Genomic DNA, 20,334 nt, shown 5'->3' with positions numbered 1-20,334 from the left:
ATGTTCAAACTGAGTTTATTACAATTTAGTCTTCAGAAAAACTAACTCTGCCTCCCCTTTAAAAAAAAATGAAAATAACTCACTTACCACACTGTCTGTCATACCATTTGTTTAGTCAGGATTAGTAATACAAACTACAACAGGAAATATTAGGAAAGAGCTTCCTTTCCTTGTAACTGTTCCAAACGGGCAAAAGACAGCAACAGCAAATTCTTTAGTCTCCCATACTTCACTGAAGTGCTGTCATTGTCTGAGTAAATAGCCTGTGCTCTCTAGCTCCATCACAGAGTATTTTTTGGCTTTCCATACCATGAGAACATAGGTAACCAACTGAATGAACTTACTTTCTGTCTTTTCCCTCCCCTGCAAGGTTTAAAATGAAGCCTTGCCATCAGTTCAGTTCTAGTAGCTAACTCTTTTTCTCCCTATGTGATGCTAAAAAAAAGTCCCATATACAACTGAAGCTTCTTCAGTGTGTTTCACTAAAGAAATCACAACACTTTTCACTAATACACAGAAGTACCTTCCATCTCAAGATCTTAACATTCTTTACTAACAGTGTGTTATGCCTCAGAACACTCCGCTCCTATTATTCTTCCCATTTTACAGGTGAGGAAACAAGGCACAGATTGGCTAAGACATTTTCCCACTATCACATAAAGTGACATGTGCAAAGCTGGGAATAAAACCCAGATATCCTGACCCCGATTGCTTGAGCCACAAACCAAAAATATCAATTTACTTTCTAAGCTAGTGAGGTTATTTTTTTCCCCAACACCATTCCAGATCCTTTTTTTCACTCAGATTATTAGTGCTTAAAGAAGCCAGATAGAAAAAAAACATGGAAACAACAACATGAAGTGTTGTTTTAGTAACAGTTGTTATTATTTTATTATTTTAAAACATTAATGATATGTTTCATTTTAGTGTTTTTTTTAATGTCTCACCTCTTTTAATATAACAATTCCTTCTTGGGTCTCATTGTTAGTAATGATGTCAAAAACAAGTGATTCCTGTCCTTCGATGACATAATTCATGGCTGCATTCTCCCCTATGTCACTGTCCTCTGCCATGATTTTGCCTATGGTAGAGCCCACTGGTGCTGCCTCAGAGATATTCATGTAGTAGAACTCTTAAAGAAACAGCCAAGTACCATCACATTAAACATTGTCAACTTTGTCAATGATCTATAACAGTTGAAAGCAGTGGTGTGGAACCAGTGGCTTGGGGAATAGTAGTTGCCTTTGAAACACTTACCAGAGGCAATGGGGGGTGACTATTTAAGAAAAAAATGTTTGCCTGAATATAAATTGAAAATATGTTTCCTGAGCTGGGTAATGTGAGTATCAAAGGGAAGTGTTTGAACCAACCTCATTCCTGTGGGGAGGCACTGGGGGGAGCACCTCCATAACTGCATCACAACTGCTCCCCTGCTGCCTGAGACACAGCTATCAAGCGTGCTCGGAGCCCTCTGAGCAGATACTGTCATATTCCTGCTACAGCTGCTCAGCAGTGACCCTATTGGTAGCCTGCTACTTTGCAGGAGTAGAGGTAGGGTATCAGGATAAGACCCTGGTGCAACACCTGCTCAATATTCCTGACACCCTAATGAGCCACCTAGGCTGCCTAATGGACTGCCCTGCCCTGGTCGTCTGAGGAAGCCAGCAGGCCAGTTCTTAAGCTCAGCAGCTGCAGTAGCTCGCTGGCTGCTCAACGGCAGGGGTGGCTCTATGCTTTTTGCCGCCCCAAGCACGGCAGTCAGGCAGCCTTCGACGGCACACCTTCAAGCAGTCAGGTGGTTACACGGATTCGGTAGCATTTCTGTGGGTGATCTGCCAGTCCCGTGCCTTTGGGACAGGGACCAGCAGATATCCCACAGAAAAGCCACCGAAGGCTGCCTGACTGCCACCCTCACAGAGACCAGCATGCCGCCCCCCACTTGCAGCCCCAGGCATGCGCTTGCTGCGCTGGTGCCTGGAGTTGTCCCTGCTCAATGCCCACACCCTCTGTGCCTCCACTGGACTGCCTGCAGATATGCCGCCGAAGGCCATCTGACTGCTGTGCTTGGGGCAGCAAAAAACATAGAGCCACCCTGCTTGTCTCCCAATAATCTGGTTCCGACCCTCGGCTGTGATTCCTGACTGCAACTGTGTCTCAACCCTGGGCTCTGGCATTCAGACTCTGATTTCAGTTCTGAACTTCAGCCCTGCTTCTTGGTTCTGTCTCTGTCCCTATCCCTGTCTCTGGCATTTGGACACCGACCACAAAGCCAGACTGCCTACAACCCATTCTCCTGACAGTGTGAGCAGCCTGAAACTAAAACAGAGGGAAACTGGGCTGACAGGGGGTCCAGACCACTGGGTAGTATGGATCCCTCCCCAGCCAATATCCCTGCCAGAGATAGGGGTTGCCTTACAGACCCTGGAGGCCCAAGTTGCTAACCTGCAGGCCAACGTCACTGTCCTGCAGGCACAGAATGTAGCACTGTACAGGCAGGCAATGCCACCCCTGACTCTGCCTCCTACTTGGTGTGATCCAAAGATTCTCCTGCCTGATAAGTTTAATGGTGATCGGAGCGTGATTCAGGGGATTCTCAGTCTATGCTGGCTCCTCTTTCTACTGTGCCTGCAGTCATTCCCCACTGATCAATTCAGGATGCTGTTAATTCTCAGTTTGCTGACTAGGGAGGCTCTGACATGGATGTCCCCACTCCTAAAGAAAGCAAGCCCAGTCCTGGGCCAGCTTGAAAACTTCATTCAAATCATGGATGTGGATCCTCAGTGACCCTGATCATAAGTATACAGCCGCGACCACCCTTGGAGTGTTGCACCAAGACCTTGGCCTGTGCTGCGGAGTTCTCCTGTTTGGCAGCAGACACTGAATGGAATGAGACTGCACAGCACTATCATTTCCACTTCAATCTGAATTATGACATCAAGAAGATCTGGCACAAGTGAACTCTCCACAGACTCTGGCTGCCTTGATTGACCTAAGGATAAAGACTGTCAATCATCTGATGGAACACTGCCAAGAAGAAGGTCAGCTTCCCGACTCCTGCCAGCCCTGCCATCTCTGGCTCACCAATCTTCAGCACCTTCCCCACAGCCCATCCCACACAACTCAATGCAGAGAAAAAGCAGCGTTGGGCACTGGGGCTATGCCTATACTGTCAAAGACCAGGACACTTTGTGTCGGGCTACCCTGCTAAGGTCCAATCGGCACCCTGGTCAGGGAATGCCAAACCCAAGCCACTGATAGCAGGGCCTAGGTTGGGGTGTTTCTCTCTGCCTCTCACTGGTACCCAACATTAGTATATGTCTGCTGGTATCTTGGCAATGTGCAGACAGGTCCCAACATATCTCCAGCTTCCTCTACAAGTCTGACACCTCTCCATCTCTGAGGTCCACCTGGAGTCACTTGTGGATTTGAGTGTCTCAGGTAACTTCATGGATCAGGACTTTGCATGAATACACCAGATTCCCACCCAACGCAAGGACACCGTGGAGTTGGCGGAGTCTATTGATGGCTTGCTTCTTTCATCAGGCCTGGTTACCCATACCCTGGATCTGTTCTGGACATTTCACAGAAACCAGGACTGGGGGTACCTACAAGATGCCCTTAATGAGAGAGGTACTGTTAGAGTAAGCCTCTGTAGCTGCAGCTGCACCTGCTCAGCACTCCTGACACCCTAACAAGCCAGTTGGGCTGCCTGATGGACTGCCTTGCCTGATTTGTTGAGGAAGTCAACAGGCCAGTTCTTAAGCTCAGCAGCAGCAGTAACTTACTGACTGCTCAACACCCACACCCTCTCTCCCTCCCAGTGCTTGTCTCTCACCAAGCCTTGCTCCTCCACAGCTCTAGTCCAGATCCTGCCCTGCAGCAAGCCTTGTTTCCCTCCTGTCCTCCTCTTGTTTCAGAACCAGTCCTGCTCCTGCATTCCCTTACTCTTAGTAAGCCAGTTCTGATCTTTGGCTCTGCTTCCTGGTCCTGGCATTCAGACTCTGGCCACTAGGCCTGACTCCCACTCCAACCACTAGGCCTAACTGCCTACAGCTCAGTCTACTGGCAAAGAGAAGGGAGGAGAGAGACGATTAAGGTTCTACACTACTTGTTTCCTTGCTAGACTGTGAGATCCATAGAGAGGACAGCATAGCAGCTCAGTTGCCTATGCCTGAGCATAGGGAAATAGAAGATTGATTGTGGCTCTGCGGCTTTTTTAAACTATTGGATGAAATCTTAGCTTAGTTGAAATCAATGGCAAAAGCTCACATTAACTTCAGTGGGAGTAGGAATTCATCTGTTAAATTTAATTCTACTGCTGAATAGTTGGACCCAACTGGTTTACAGCATTTGTATGGTGTGCACTTGCAACATTATTATTATATACGTTAGGTTTCTGAATAAAATTATCTAAATCTGAATTATTTCCCACCACTTCATTCTGAAACCACCTTTGTTTTCCACACTTTTATAATTAATCTCTATTTCAGATTAGTGACCACAGGGTGCAGAAAACCAGTGGTGTGAAACCTCCTTTCTACATATGCACACTCTGGGAAGACTTCCATTAAAATATAGATTTCTGCATTAAACCAGCATAGTGTGGTAATTTCTCCTGAATGCAGCTGCATGCTAGCAGTGGCATTGCAGGGCTTCCCTACTAGTTCAGTTTGTATTTATCATTTAATTAGTCAGTCCTGAAGAGAGAATTTTTATCCTTAGAGAAACATAATATTACACTTGTCAATATATTAACAGTGATAAAGAAAAAATATGCTCTAAACTCCAAAAGAAAAAAAATACTTTTTTTGTATTTAACTTCCCTTAAGTAGGTATCTTGTTTTCTCAAAACCATAACAAAACATAGCACTCTCTCTCTAAGCACTCTTAAGCTCTCTAGTCCAGGATTTATTTGTGTGTGTGTGTGTGTGTGGTGTGTGTGTGTGTGGTGTGTGTGTGTGTGTGTGTGTGTGTGTGTGTGTGTGTGTGTAAAAGTTATTGGTTTAACTATCTTTTATTTGGTACAAAAGGCAAAATGTAGATCTGATCTCAATGGGTTTACCACTGAACTCACTGACATTGCACTAGTACTAAATTCCCCCCCCCCCCAGTTTCATGTGTAATAATAAAACTTCTTCCCATTTACTCACTTTGTTGAAATATGGGCTTGTTGTCATTGATGTCAGAGAGGTTGATGGTTACAGTTGTTGTTCCTGAAAATCCACCCATTTGCCCAACCATATCTTTGGCTTGGATAATGACAAAGTATTGCTCCTTAGTTTCTCTGTCCATTTGGGAAGAAATTCTAATGACTCCTGGAAGATACAGTTAGCTAAGTATATTATTTACTATATCTGACCAGACATTAAGAGTACAAAAATAAGCATCAGATTCAGTGCTACTAAGAGGTTTCACAATTCATAACATCGGTAGGCTGAGTTTATTCTTCCACTCCCACACGCCCACCCCTGTGACACCCTCCCATTGTCATTTATTGCAGGGATTCCCTGCACCCTCCATTCTTTCCCTCATGCCATTGTCTCATGTGACTCATTCCCACCATGCCAGAGTCCCCTATTACCTCATGCCAGGGCTCTATATGCATTCCCATACCCCCATGCTAGGATTCTGTGTGCTCCGCCCATTTGCCCTTCCCCCACACAATGTCCCCCCATTCTCTGCTCATGTCATGTTAAATTTTGTTGGGAGGATGGACAGACATGGGATATTGTTATGCTCAAAGGCATTAATTGGTGCTGTCAACCAGTAATTTAATCATTATACAGTTGCACAGGTACTTGAAGCTGGGTTAAATGGAGTAAAGGGGGCTACACATGTCCCCCATGATCCCCCAAATCAATAGGGTTCTTCTCATTGGTTCCTAGAATATTCCCTGAAGTTTTGGAATTGATCAGATGCTGTTTTGAAAAGTTGTTTTGTTACATACAAATTGACAGACAGACAAACAGGCAAATGTCATCAGGTTTTAAGTGTATAGACACAATCAATAATATACACAATGATTAGGTCATAGCACATGTGACCTTGTGCTGGAAGTTAGCACTTCTTGTTATATATTTTCCTGGGTATTCCACTGTCTCACTTTCACCTTTAGCAAGTCCTTTAACTTTCTGTGCTTCAGCTTACTCATCTCTGAAATGAGAATAATAATGTTCCCTACTTCAGAGAAGTATTGAGGCATAAATAAATTATGTTGATTAAATTTTGTTTGAGTGTTAAGCATAAAATCTTATAGACTTGGGAGTATTATTATTATATGTCCTGGAATTTAATGTTTGTATTGTGACTATTATTTGAACCAGTTTTATATATAAAAGTCTTAAAAATAGGGAGGTATCTGAAATGTCTCACAGGCTGAAATTTTCTTAGATTTATGCAAAATTTATTCCATTTTATTTAATGAAGTGACTATGGGCACCATCCAAAAACAACTGAAGTAAATATGACTCATTCTATTGACTTAAATGATCTCCAAATTGGGCCCTAAGGGCTTGATCCTTCACTAATCGAGTCAATGGGAGTTTTTCCATTGACTTGAGCGGGATCAGGATCAAGCCCTAAATCAAGAGACATTCAGATACTACAGTTGTGGGTGCTAGATAGGTAGGTAGATTGTTTGATCTGAGGACATTATACTTCTGCTGTCTTGAGAAAATAAGATTACAATCTATTGTAATTTTTACCTGACACACAGATATTTTAGGAGAGTTCATGAATGAAGTTCAGGTTATAGGAAGATCTAACAATACCTGTCTTTGGCTCCACAGAGAAGTAGGGCTGTCCTTGCAAAATACTATAAAGCAGTCGGGCACTATTGCCATAAGCAGGATCATCTCTATCTGTAGCTGTAACCTGTATCACCGAAGTACCTGAAAAGAAAAGAAGTGAAATAAGAAATTTCTTATATATATTTGTTTAAAATGAAATGACTGTTTGCCATATAAATAACATAACTTTCTCTTGGCATAGCTATAGCTTTTAACTAGTGTCAGATTCTCTCTTCTTGTCTCATTTTTGTCTACATCATTTTTTTAACCCATTTCATTTATTATAAATCAATTCATACTGTATGAATATATTCAGTACTAGCCAACTACCACCCAGTGTCAAACGTCTCATTCTTGAGCAAGCTCATATCGAAGCTAGCAAAAGGCAACCTAAATGCTCAACTAACTAAAGTTAACATTCTAAACCCTACATAATCTGGATTCAGGCAAGGACTTGGAACTGAAACTGCTTAAATGGCACTGATGGTTGATCTTCTGCTGTCAATGGATAGAGGACAGACATCCATTCTCATCCTCCTGGACCTTTCTGCAGCATTCAACATTATTGACCACAAGATTCTGCTGTCTTATCTGAGAGAGGTGGCAAGGGTTCAGGGAAATGCACTAAGATGGTTTGAGTCCTTCCTGGAGGGATGCACCTAATGAGTAATGATGGGAAATTTCACCTCCACCACTAGACTTGTTACTTGTGCAGTCCCAGAAGGATTGATTCTTTCTTTGGTTATTTTCAGGATTACACACCACTACTAGGTCAGGAGTCTCAATTTACCTTAAAGCCAGTGCCAGTCCTTCCAGCAGGCCAATAATGTCACTGAAGATGGTGTTCAGAAAATAAAATGTTTACATTGTATTTTTTTTATTTCAAATTTCTTAGAAATAATAAAACTGCCATAAAACTTTATACAATTCTTTGCCTGCCAGAGAGTTTTTAGTGTTTACCAGACACCTGGCAACTCTTCAGTTCTGTCAATTTGTTGATTTTTGCTGCAGTTAAAACCTTCCAGATTGCAGCAAGGTGTGCATCAGATAGTTGTGTTTGATATTTTGACTTGTTTATATTCATTGTGGAAAAAAGTGATGCTGCCTTCATAGCTGACGCTGCCTGGCAACTAATGATGCTGCCTCCATGGCTGACTGTGCCCGGAAACTAGTGATGGTATCTCTTTCCTTCTTCCCCAACCAATGGGAGCTGGGGAGGGGATGGAAGGTGCCTACAGCAGACATTGCCGGCAGCATGGCTGCATACATCTCTCCTCCACAGGCCACAGTGGGGAGGTTTTTGGGCCACAGATGGCCCACGGGCTGGGACTTTGAGACCCTTGCACTAAATGAACTGGTCAGATCAAAACTTAAATGACAGCGATGTGCTGATGATACACAGCTGTATCTATTCTTCAACAAATATGACCACATCACAACCACCACCAAAAAGACCCAGTGCTTGGAAGAGATCAGTTCTTTGACGAAGAAAAGCTGGCTGAAGCTGAGGCGGATCAAGACAGAGGTGATGCTGGTGGGCAGACGAAGGATTTCAAAGAGTTTGCAATCACAGTGCACCCTTGGTCAATTCAGTCTGTAGTCAATTCAGTCTGTAAAGGAGAACTTATATATTCCTTTCTGAGGTTGAGCTCTTACATATCAGCGTCTACAAATAAGATTTTCTACCATCTCCATCTGGCTTGGAAACTCCATTCCATCTTGGTGCATGAAGACCTGGCCTTTGTCACCTCTCCGGTGGATTACAGCAATGCACTATAACTGGTCATGAATCCTTCAGTGCTTAGGAAACTCCAAATAGTTCAGAATGTTGTAGCACATCTCCTCAGCAACACAGGCTGCTACAAATACATCAAACCCACCTTCCACTTTCAATAGGCTTCCCACATAATTTAAAAACAAGTTAAAGGTCTCAGTCCTTATCTTCAAAGCACTCCATAGCCTGGGCCCAGGGTGTCTTAAAAAAAAATCTATAGCTCCGGGACAAAGACTGTGGTTGACAGCTATGTTCCTGTGGCTCAGTTGAACTCTCAACATTAAGAGTAAATCTTGTCTGTGCAGAAGACAACATCTTCTCCAGAGACTGTCTAAGGCAATGGAATTAACTCCCCAAGGAAGTAAACACCATGACAAACCTCATCACTTTTTTTGCTCCAAGTACAAGGCTCATTTCTTTGATCTTGCCTTCTCCAGAGAGAACTACATAGCAGCAGTATGTGTATATAAGCCACACACTGCCAAAACAAGACACTCCACTGCACATATTTCTCTCACTTTGAAAACAAACCTGTATAGATATGTAGTCATGCTGATTAATGCACTACTGGAAGGTGCTCAGGTACTATGGTGATGAGTGTGGTGTAAAAACCTCAGAAGCTGGTTCATAAGTAAAAATGGAAAAGATTTTATAACCCATTCATGAGCTGACTGTATAATTCAGAGGTCAGCAAACTTTGGCTCCTGGGCCAGCAGGATAAGCCGCTGGTGGTCTGAGATGGTTTGTTTACCTCGAGTGTCTACAGGAACGGAGGTAAACCTAAGTAAACAAAGTGTCCTGGCACACCAGCTGCTTACCCTGACTGGCCAAGACAGCAACTGGTGGGGAAATTTTTTTGTGAGGAGAAGCTGGGAGGCAGGGGAGTAACCTCTGTGACCATCCTCCACATGATCCCACCCCTAGCCCGGGACCCCCACTCTCTCCCCATCCCATCCCTTCCCACCTTATCTGGTGAGGGCCAGGGGAGGATGTCTCTGACCTGGCTGGAGCTGCTCCGGCAGGCTGGGCAGCACGGCCGCAGCCTGCTCCAGCAGTCCAGACCGGGCAGCATGGCTGCAGCATGTTCCAGCAGGCTGGGCTGGGTAGAGTGGCCACAGAGTGCTTCAGCGGTTGGGCGGCGCAGTCACAGCCTGCTCTGGGGGGCTGGGCCAAGCGGCACAGTTGCAGCTTGCCAGCCCCAAAGCTGTAGCTGCTTTAGAGGCTGAGGGGAGAGCAACATGGCCAGAAGTGGAGAGACTCTGGCCCTGCTTCTTCTCTTCTGTCTCTGCTGACTGTGCTGCTTCACCTTGCTTCCTCTGTTTGGGGGAAGGGCTGTGTCCCACCTCTCCCTCTTTACCCATTCATAATCTGACCCCCTTCTCTAGTGCTTCCCTTTTTTACTAAAAAAATTTGGCTTATGAACAAGTATATACAGTAACTTAGAATAGAATAGTACACTGTACCTGACTTCTAACCATTTCATGTACCCAGCTATGTCATCCTATTGTGCAGAGAGAGAATGGTAGAGTGTATGTTCCAAAAACAGGCTCAATAGAAGGCTTAATATTTTTCTTTTCTTCTGCATCTCTACTAGTTCCATTCCATTAGTTTCAATTTGTATTAAAACAAAAGATTAACTTGTGACTTTCCAGTGGAATTTTTATCTCTATATTGGCAAATACTGTATATTGTCCTCAGTTTTTCTAATTTCTGTTATGTAAATGCGCTTTCAGATTTATTTTCCACTGAATATGTTTTAAGATGTTTTATTAAAGTGCTCCATATAAAAACAAAACAAAACAAAAGACAAAATATTGTATGACTGTCTAATTTAAAACCTACAGAGGAGCTGATAGAAATAAACTGTTAACAAGCAAAGCAGCCAGGAAACAGAACAAGACTATGATAGCATTTTATATCCTTGAGGCCTTTAATGAGCCTTTCCTACTGCAAAAGAGATAGCAAAATCAATCTGCAGAACACAATTTCATCTCTAGTTGGGAGTCAGTCATGTCCTAGATCCAAAATTGACAACATCCCCTTGGGCCATCCATGAGGATATCCTTGCAAAGAAATATTCCTCAGCATCATCATTTTATAATAAAATGATCTTATTTCTTACCTGACTTTTATATAAGAATACAAATAGCTACCTTTCTTGAGGAAAAACAAGACCCAGAGCCACTTTCCGTGACTTTCTGACATATTATCACATTATAACATCTTATCATAAGCCAGTCTCTTCTGTTGCATGTTTTCTCTGATAATTAAGTCTGCAACACCCTGAAGGTTTGGAGTCACTAGTGTAAAATACAGTATCTTCTCAAAATATCTTGATCCGAGTTGAGGCCACTCTCTGGATACTAAAATACTCTTTTAGAAACTTCTCAGACTAAAGACTCAGTAGAATGGCTAGTCTGGAGCGAAATGCTATTCCTTTTGCTGTTGACTTCAGGAGCAGTTCTATGTCTAGAGCAAGTATAAAATTCCACCCTCAGAACATGCCTATAATATCACTCCCAGAGTGAAACTAATGGGGTGGAGAGAAGAGAGAGGCCCCTCCAACACACACACCCACTCGTGGCCTTTAGTGTATATGTGGCACTTTTTTGAGCATATTATATAGAATCCACTCTACCTATAGGCAGACTAAGCAGCTGCCTAGGGCTACAGATTTTGGGGGCCTCTGATGGGCAGAAATGGTGTAAGTGGCAGTGGTGATGGCAGGGTATGAAGATGGTGGGGCTGCCCAGTGCAGGGGGTGGCTGGGGCTCTGAGCAATCAGAAATGGCCCTCTACTGCACTAGTAGGGAAATGCTCCTGCCTCTTTCCCAGGGGCTCCAATGAGCAGGAAGCATCCCCCAAATAGGCTGTGCCTGATGGGGAAGCACTCTTGCCCCACCCCCAGCAAATAAAATCATGAGTACTACCAGGAGCAGCCCAGAGCTGTTCGGCACTTTTGTCTGAGGCTGGGGCTTTGGCTACCAGGGCAGTGACTCACCCGGCTCTATGTTGTTGCCAGCCTGCACCTACTGCTCCGCACCCAGTCTCTGTGGATCTTGCTGCCCCAGCTGCTGCTACCACCACTCTGGGCTCATGCTACTGCTGCAAGTAGGCCAGCCAGGGGAGGGGGGCTAAGGGTGTGGAGTATGGGAGGACAGGCAGGAGGCCCCATTGTGGTTGAACTGATCAGCTCCAGGGGGAGCAATGGCTCGATGTGGAGTGTGTCCCTGGCCCCAGGGGATGGAGGAAACCAGGAAGCATTGCAGGGAACAGAGAGGGAGCACTATAATGGTGCAAGGCAGAGGGGAGTACAGTCAAAATCAAGGGATGCATCAGCCACACTTTTTCAACCCATTATCCCCCTAGTTGCAAAATCTGGCTCTACTACTGATCAAACTGGTGATATAGACATCTCTCTATTGCAGGTGAGAAATTTCAAAGATAAATTGACAGGTTAATCTTCAACAACCACAAACATCTGAGGCTTACAACTTCAGAAGCAACACTGTTCTTAAATATGACTGACAAGTAAGTACACTCAAGTACATAAACGTTAACTCAAAACAAACTGTGATCTAGAAACAGAAGGTCACCAGAGATCAGTCTCACTGAACCACTCCTGGCATATGAAAATCACTGTTAAGCATGAAAATAACGCAGCCCTTTTGAAGGAACTGAGTATTAATATTGACAAAAGCTACCACTGTGGATAATCCAATGGATACAGTGTATGATTGATGCCATCTCTGAAATAGGAACCAAAATACAAACAGTAAAGCTTATAAATTTGCTGTTTTATGGGATTATATTTAATAGATCAGAGATATAGATACACAGAAAAAGAGATTGCTTATGTGACTGCAATATGATGGTTACAGCCTATTGGGTCTCATTCAGTTAAAGCCATGTTTTATTTTCTACCCATTTTATTAAAAAATGAATACTTGAAGCTGTGATTGGTAGTGCTACCGATTTGGGCAGTTCCAGTCCAATCCCGCTGGTTCTATGTTGGCTCTGCTGAGGTATAGAAGCAGACAAGGAAAGGTTAATGAGCATGGAGCTCCTACGGGTGGGCTCTGCCATGCCCTGGTGCAGTGTATAAAAGGAGAAGTAAGCAAGTAATGGTAATCTGGTAAAGAGAGTCCAGTCTCAAGGTAGGGGTAAATGCTCCTCTCCTGCTTGAACCTCAGATGGAAGAGAACTTTCATTTTAAAATTTGGGAATATATTTTTGAAAGGAGTGAGCTTTATTTTGAGGGTATTGGCTTCTCACATCTCTCAGGGAATGAGATTCCACATCATAGGTTAAATGTGAACGTGGTACTAGGCAGCCCAACACTACACATTCTCCAAGGAGAGATTCCTTTCCAATTTTGAATTTCTCACCTCAGATGGAAGATATTTCTGTATGAGTATTACCTGTGTTAGCAAAAGCAAGAAGTTATCTCAGTGGAATAGTGCTTCATTAAACACATCAACATGGATACTTATGCCTCAATAATAAAAAGTTGCAACTGCTATAATGCTCTTAGCATCCCTGAAACGATAGTATAAATGATTTTTGCAGCTTCCTGCTTGGAATTAAAAATATAAATCAGCAAATACAAATGTTATACTTTATACTAATGGACTCACACATTTTTAAGCCATTTTCTGAAGTTCCAGAAGAAAAAATGACATAATTGATGGCCTAATTGGTATTGTTCAGAATTATGATACCATTTATGGAAGTATGGAAATTTAGAAAGGACAATGAACTTGACCTTGATGCAAGTTACTCAAACGTACCCATCAGCTTTCACACACTTGTGTCTTTGAATACAGTACATTTGGATTACACAATACTTATAAAACAGTTCAGACCGAAATATGTGTTTTATGTGTTCAAACATAGATCGAGATAATAAATCTATTTACACTTTCTTTATGATATTACTCTAACATCTAACTTGAGTATACTGATTTCTGGTACATTCTCTTTAAAGATAAAATTGTTCTCTTTATTATTGGAGCCTCCTATGGTGCAAACATCAGTGGCATTTACCTGTTATAACATATTAAGTAGCTACAGGACAGTCATATGGGAAATATCCTTTTGTTTTTCTAACGAGGGCCCCGAATAGATAAAAAATGTTACATACTGATATATCATTGCATCTGACTCCTACCCATTCCATAAGATGTACTGCATTTGTAGAAGTTTGATAGCACTATGGGAAGCACTTTAAATAAAATCATACAAATGCCTGAGGGAAAATCATAGTCTTGTACTCCCAGAAGAGTCCATTTACAGATACATGTTTCATTTACTATGACACTTGCATATAAAATCCTAATAAAATTTAAATGCAGCAGATAAGGGAGAGCTTAGAAAGCATACTAACTCTTATACTAATTTGCATTTATGTTAATATAAATATTGGTACTTGAACTTAACTTTGAGCTAAATTTTCCAGTGTGTCTGGAGGGTCAGAGGTATTCTGTGTGCACACTTGGGAAAGCAATGAATTATTGTCTTTGGCTATGTAGTACTTCCTGTCACCTTATTTTCCATGATCTGTGCTTGTCTGCCAGCAGAGAACTCTTTCCCAAAGGCAGACGATGAGCACAGAGCCTTGCAATGCTGATTGTTCACTAGGTGATGCCCAGATCTGAAGAGAACCTAAGCTAGAAGATACAAGAAAACTGACATGCTAACTCAACCAAGGGGAATTCTGTCTGCTGGCAGAGAAGAAAGAACTGGTGTGCTGAACTGGAACGGGATTGATGTCACAAAGCTTTGCTGTTTCCAGTCTCCATCGGCTGATAGGTTAGAGGATCCTTTACTGGAACTGATGTTTCAGGATGCCGAGAAACTAAGGTCTTTGGCCTGTCTCTACTTGCTTTGTCCAGATTCAGAGTGCAGTCTCTACACACAATGCAGCAACTGGTAGCCAGTATTTAACACCACTCTAAGGCCTGGTCTAAACTGGGTGGGAGGGGGATCGATCTAAGATATGCAACTTCAGCTACAAGAATAGCGTAACTGAAGTCGAAGTATCTTAGGTCGACTTAGAATCACTTACTTTGCATTCTCATGGCGCAGAATTGATGGCCGCAGCTCCCCGCCAACTTTGCTTCTGTCTCTCGCCAAGCTGGAGTTTAGCAGTCAACAAGAGCGCGATCAGGGATCAATTTATCGCATCTACACTACACGTGATAAATCAATCCCCAATAGATCGATCACTACCCGCCGATCTGGTGGATCGTGTAGACATACTCTTAGAGTATGTCTATGCTACCCGCTGGATCGGTGGGCAGCAATCGATCCAGCGGGGATCGATTTATCGCGTCAACTTCAGCTATGTTGTTCACGTAGCTGAAGTTGTGTAACTTAGATCAATTTCCCCCTCCTCCCCTCTAGTGTATGACAGTATGAGTGAGGATAAAGGGGGCATGTTCAGCTAGTTTGGGTATGAGAGTTGTCTGTAGCAGTATAACTCCTGAAATGACCATGTTGTCAGTGCTGCAGGGATTCCCGCACCTTGGTGCACCCAGAGGAAACTGCTTCATGTGGGTATCCCAAGATCTGCAGGCTTTTACCTAGATTTATATTCATGACTCGCGATGATCAGAAGACCATGAATCTATCACTTCTGTAAACCAAGTGTCCCTCCAAGAGGGAAGCATGCAGTCTTCTCAGATATCACCCATTCAGGTAAGGTTGGGGGAGTTTACTTCTGTACTTTCTATGCTAAGGGGAGGATATATACACTAGATCTGCAATTGCTGAAGTACAAATATCTCTTACGTGATTTTAGAAGAATATCTTAGATTAAGAGAAACCTTTAACCAGATGTAATATTTAATTCATATTATTCTGGACTCCTGTGATATATTAGAATGGAAAAATATAATAAATGACTCAGGGGATTGGTTATAGGGCTTTGAGCCTTTCATTTTAAGTGGTCAATTTCTATCCTCGGTCACTAATTATTTTAGCAGCATCTAAAAGCAGTTTGCTGGACTATTTGAAATAAGCTGAAGGTTTCAAAAAAGTTCCTAGGGAACAGGTCTACACACACCCCACCCCGACCATTACAATTGGCCTTAACTGACACTCTTGTTGGCAGGCTCAGCCAAGAGGTCAAGGAACGAGTTTATTCCTGTGGAAATGTAACTACCTTATGACCCTCAGGGTTGAGGTTTATAGGCAGGACAGAGCAAGAAAGCTTTCACAACTGCACCCCATGCCGTAGCTCTTTGAAGGATCATAGAAAAATATTGATCCAAAACCGAGATGATGTAAAGTGGCCCTGCTCCACTGAGCTGAGGATCTGCCCTACAATCTCTTGAGCTATCAAGTCTTCACTTTTCATGAACAAGAATTTAACTGTCACATAATTAATGGAAACAAATATATAAGTAACATACAAAATATTAATGTGCAAATGTAAATTCGGAAAACAGAGGGAAGTGAAACATTTTTGATTGGCCATTATTTCCTTATTAATTCATCTTCCATTGTGGTATTTTCTAGAAGGTTAACATTTAAAAACCATTTTTCATGGGTTACCAATGCCTGTTTATGTTAATTCAATGTTCGTATCATGTGTATAGTCAATTCTAAACATCAATTACATAGACTAAGGGCCAATTCTAGGTTTATGCCTGTCTCCATGCAGAAATGGAGGGTTTTAAGGCCAAAATGTCTGCCAGGACAGAATTCTGTAGCAGTGGAAGGCCTAGAACAGGCCCCAAAGAACATCGCTCGGCCTGCGCCACTTCCCACAGCCCCCATTGGCCTGAAGTGGCAAACCGTGGCCAGTGGGAGCCACGATCAGCCAAACCTGCAGACACGGCAGGTAAACAAACTGGCCTGGCCCGCCAGGGTGCTTACTCTGGTGAGCCGGGTGCCAGAGGTTGCCGACCCCTGCTCTATGAGAAGCCCAAATGAGTGTAAACTGGCCTCTCAGAGTAGGTTATCATGTTATACTTTGAAATACATCCAAGGGTCACCCTATCCCAAAATCACTGGCCATGATTTAGTAATGATCCATCATAGTGGTGGTATAATTTATTCAGCAGATGAGAGCTGAGGTTAGGGTGTGGGTGTTACACCATGATGAATAGTTATTTAATGATAGATAAGATGGTTGTAAAAAAAAAACCCAGGGATTTTATTTAAATCAAAACAAATGGAACTGGTTTCCATCTACTTACAATAATATTAAATATATGAAGAATATACATATAAAAATAACTATTTGAATAAACACACACACTTTAACTTATTACTAAGTGCACTTAACTAAATATAACTCTCTAAATACAGAAAAAAATCTATATCTATCTCAGTATGTACAGGCTATTATCTTATAGGTTATTGTTATTGTTATTATTATTATTATTAGTTCTAGGTTCCCCTGTCCCCAGATATCTCACTGGGTGCTATCTAATGCCCAAGTTAATCTTTGAGCCCTAAGTGTCTTTCCTGATTTCCTGAAAAGATGGACTTGACTCCAGTGGTGCTTACTTGAGGGAGTGCACATTAAACCAGACCCACAGGATCTGAAGGACTTTTGGTTTTCCTGTTCCAGATCTCTGGGGAATTATGAATCATTGACAGGAGATGACCAGATCTGATGCTCAGGAGCCTACAGGAATGGTTACTCAGGAACATGCCATCAAACACACACTGACTCAAGGGACCCTCTCCTGCACTTCTGTCTGTCCTGCTCAACCTCAGCTTCTCCACTCACTCATGATTTCTCTCAGTTCTGGTTTCCCTCTGTCCATCTGGCTGCTCTTCTTCTCAGCCTGTTTCTCTCAGTTTACTCACAGACTTTGTTACTGTCTCTCTCAGCCTGCCTCTGTCCCTCCACAATCCCCCTCTTCTCCTCCAACTGTCACTTCCTTTCCTCCCACTTTATTAGAGAGAGGGGATGGGAACAATGACAGTACACTCACCCTGAACCAGGGGTGGCTCTAGACATTTTGCCACCCGAAGCACGGAGGCATGCCGCAGGGGCGCTCTGCCGATCCCCAGCCCCACGGCTCCGGTGGACCTCCTGCAGGCAACCACCAAAGCCGAGGGAGCAGCGGACCCTCTGCAGGCACACCTGTGGGAGGTCCACCGGAGTCGCGGGACCAGCGGACCCTCCGCAAGCAGGCCACTGGCAGAGCGCCCCCCGGGGCATGCTGCCCCAAGCATGCACTTGGCGTGCTGGGGCTGGAGCCGCCCCTGCCCTGAACACACTCTAAATCATATATCCCAATACTGGGTCAAATCCCTTTACTATATTTACATGAGGGAAGCACTGCCTACTGGCCTATGGACTAAATCTCTCCTGCTTGGTAGCCGAGATACAAACTGTCACAGGAAGTTGTAGCTTACATCTCTCTATGAGGCTGTCACAGATTCAGTGAAGCTGCCCTAACAGTAAATGGGTAATGCTGAATGATACATAGTTTTTATTAGCTTTTACGATCACTGATGTTATTGAGGTAATGAGCTTATTAATTCACACAATTTTAACTGGCACAATGTTTGACTTTCTTTTCAGTATTATTTGCAATGGAAATAACTGAAGTAGATGAAGGTAGTATTTAAAGAGACTAGTGGAATCTATTGAGTAAATTTTAAAGGATCCATTTTTTTCCTATCTTTCAGGACAATTTGGACACGACAGTTACCTATAACCTGCTCATTTGTGCCAGTTGCTTTCTTTTCCTAATTTTCCTTTTTTGACAGGATGGCATCTTTACTTATTACCTTCACTACCAACCTTCCAGACATATTCCAAATCCTGGTCCAAATTCTGTCTGGTCCTAACATAAGGATGCAGGGACAGAGAGGGAAAACAAATTACCTTCAAGACCCTTCCCCTCTAGTGCAATCTATCCAAAGGACAGTGAAAACTTCCATCTCCATGCTTAATGAATACAGGGGTGTTTCCCTTATTGCACCTCCAGAGCATTGTACATCCCGAATAGAGGGAAACTGACTGGGCAAGGATTAGGGAACAAATGTCACCAGTCTAAAGGATGGTGAAGTGTGAACACTCTCACTACATGCCAGAAAGATAGGGAAGGAATTGCACCTTTGGACAGTACAACTCCACTCCACCCTATTGCATCCCCACACAATCCCCAGTATAAACCAGATTATTAAACTCAAAATCTGGAACTAAATTAGGGGGAAAATACTGACTACCCATGATGTGAATGGCATTCTTCTGTTCCCTTTACAGTACATGGTGTGTTACATAGAGTATAATAAAAGCTTATGATTTAATCATTATACAGACTCAGAGTAGCCTGAAAGAGGTTAATAAGTAATTTTCATTTAGTTTGATCTCGCATTTATGTACTTAGAAGAGTCAATAGAGGTTATAGACCCTTGCTGTTTAAATATATAGTGTTAGTTTCCATGGATATAAGCCTGAAGAAAGACAGGTTGTGACCAGTAAACATGATACATGACATTTTTTGAGAGATTAGAAGAGTGGTGTTTTAGCCAACTTTAAATTTGAATGTTACATTCTGTTTCCCTCACTTCTCCTTTGCAACCTCAACTTGATACAATATTCTGCCTGTTTTGAAATGTAATGTTGTGTCCTGACATGCAGCAGCTACTATTTTCAAGCCTAGAAGTTGGCTGTGTTTCATTGGTGTATGAAAGGATGTATCCATAATTATATATCTGCTCATTTTGACCCTGATTTTACAGAGACTCATGCACATGGAACTACCCACATGCTTAAAGGTAAACACAGGACCACTCACATATTAAAGCTAAGCCTGCATTGTAAGTCTTTGAAGGGTTAGATCTCCCCTTTGGGATAATGCTCTGGAGCCTTTCTGAATGAAAGGCACTCTATAAAATAAGATATAAATATTTTAAAATAATATAACTGTCCAGCAAAGTGGGAAAAAAGAGTTTGGTTCTTGACTTTCTTTTACCTTCGGGAGACATCTCTGGAACAGTGGCTTCATAAGGTCCATCCAAGAACTTTGGTTCCTGATCATTGATATCCTGAACTTTGATGATAAATTCTGACTCAGGTTCAACGGGCAGCTGAGTATTCCTGTTAATTGCCTGTGCTCTTAGAGTGTAGAAAGGTTTCTCTTCTCGATCAAGCTTCTGTGTCACATGAATTGTACCTGTATACTCATCGATAGTAAAAATGCTTCCCGCTCCATCCCCCGTCAAAATGTATTTGAAAGTACCATCATGTTTGTCGGAATCAGACTTCAGCTACAAGGGAAAAAGATAACTATTTATTTTCTGGATAACAAATCAAAAGAATTATAGTTTTTTTTTGTTCAGACCTATATGAGTCTGTTTAACGGTGAGAATTCTTAAGGCCTTATACTAAGCTGAGGCCACAGGGTATTGTGATATATCCATCCAACCATGCAGTAGTTGTTGTTGATTTATGGCCACAGTTGAGCCAAACATTTAAGCACTTGCTTAACTTTAAGCACAATTAAGTTCAATTGACATCACTGTTTGATGTTTGAGTGCTTTGCCGAATAAGGCCCTATATACCTATGTAATGGGGTACTGAAGGGATGAAAAACTGTTCAACTTTTTTTTCTCACATATAGATAGATAATATATATTATATATATATATACTGCCACTCTCGCTCAGATTTAGATTTACTATTGTTAATAGTATAGTATAAGAGTATAGTATAATAGTATATAGTACACTAATATAAAAGAGTATATAGAGAAATATATATATTTAATATTATATATATATAATAAAAATATAAATATA

At 42.4% G+C, this 20,334-nt stretch overlaps 1 protein-coding gene across 1 annotated transcript in view; it reads right to left on the bottom strand.

Moving 5' to 3' along the window:
• The window catches only part of CDH19 (cadherin 19), a 186,172-nt gene that overhangs the window by 33,215 nt on the left and 132,623 nt on the right, over window positions 1–20,334 (bottom strand). The window contains 4 exon segments of the mRNA XM_030552677.1: window positions 948–1,132; window positions 5,151–5,315; window positions 6,771–6,890; window positions 19,509–19,803. Coding sequence (XP_030408537.1) covers window positions 948–1,132; window positions 5,151–5,315; window positions 6,771–6,890; window positions 19,509–19,803 — 765 coding nt within the window.

The sequence above is a fragment of the Gopherus evgoodei genome, chromosome 2 (genome assembly GCF_007399415.2).
Source record: "Gopherus evgoodei ecotype Sinaloan lineage chromosome 2, rGopEvg1_v1.p, whole genome shotgun sequence".
NCBI lineage: Eukaryota > Metazoa > Chordata > Testudines > Testudinidae > Gopherus > Gopherus evgoodei.
Note: the sequence above shows the minus strand (reverse complement) of the source record. Positions and strands in the feature narration are given on the sequence as shown.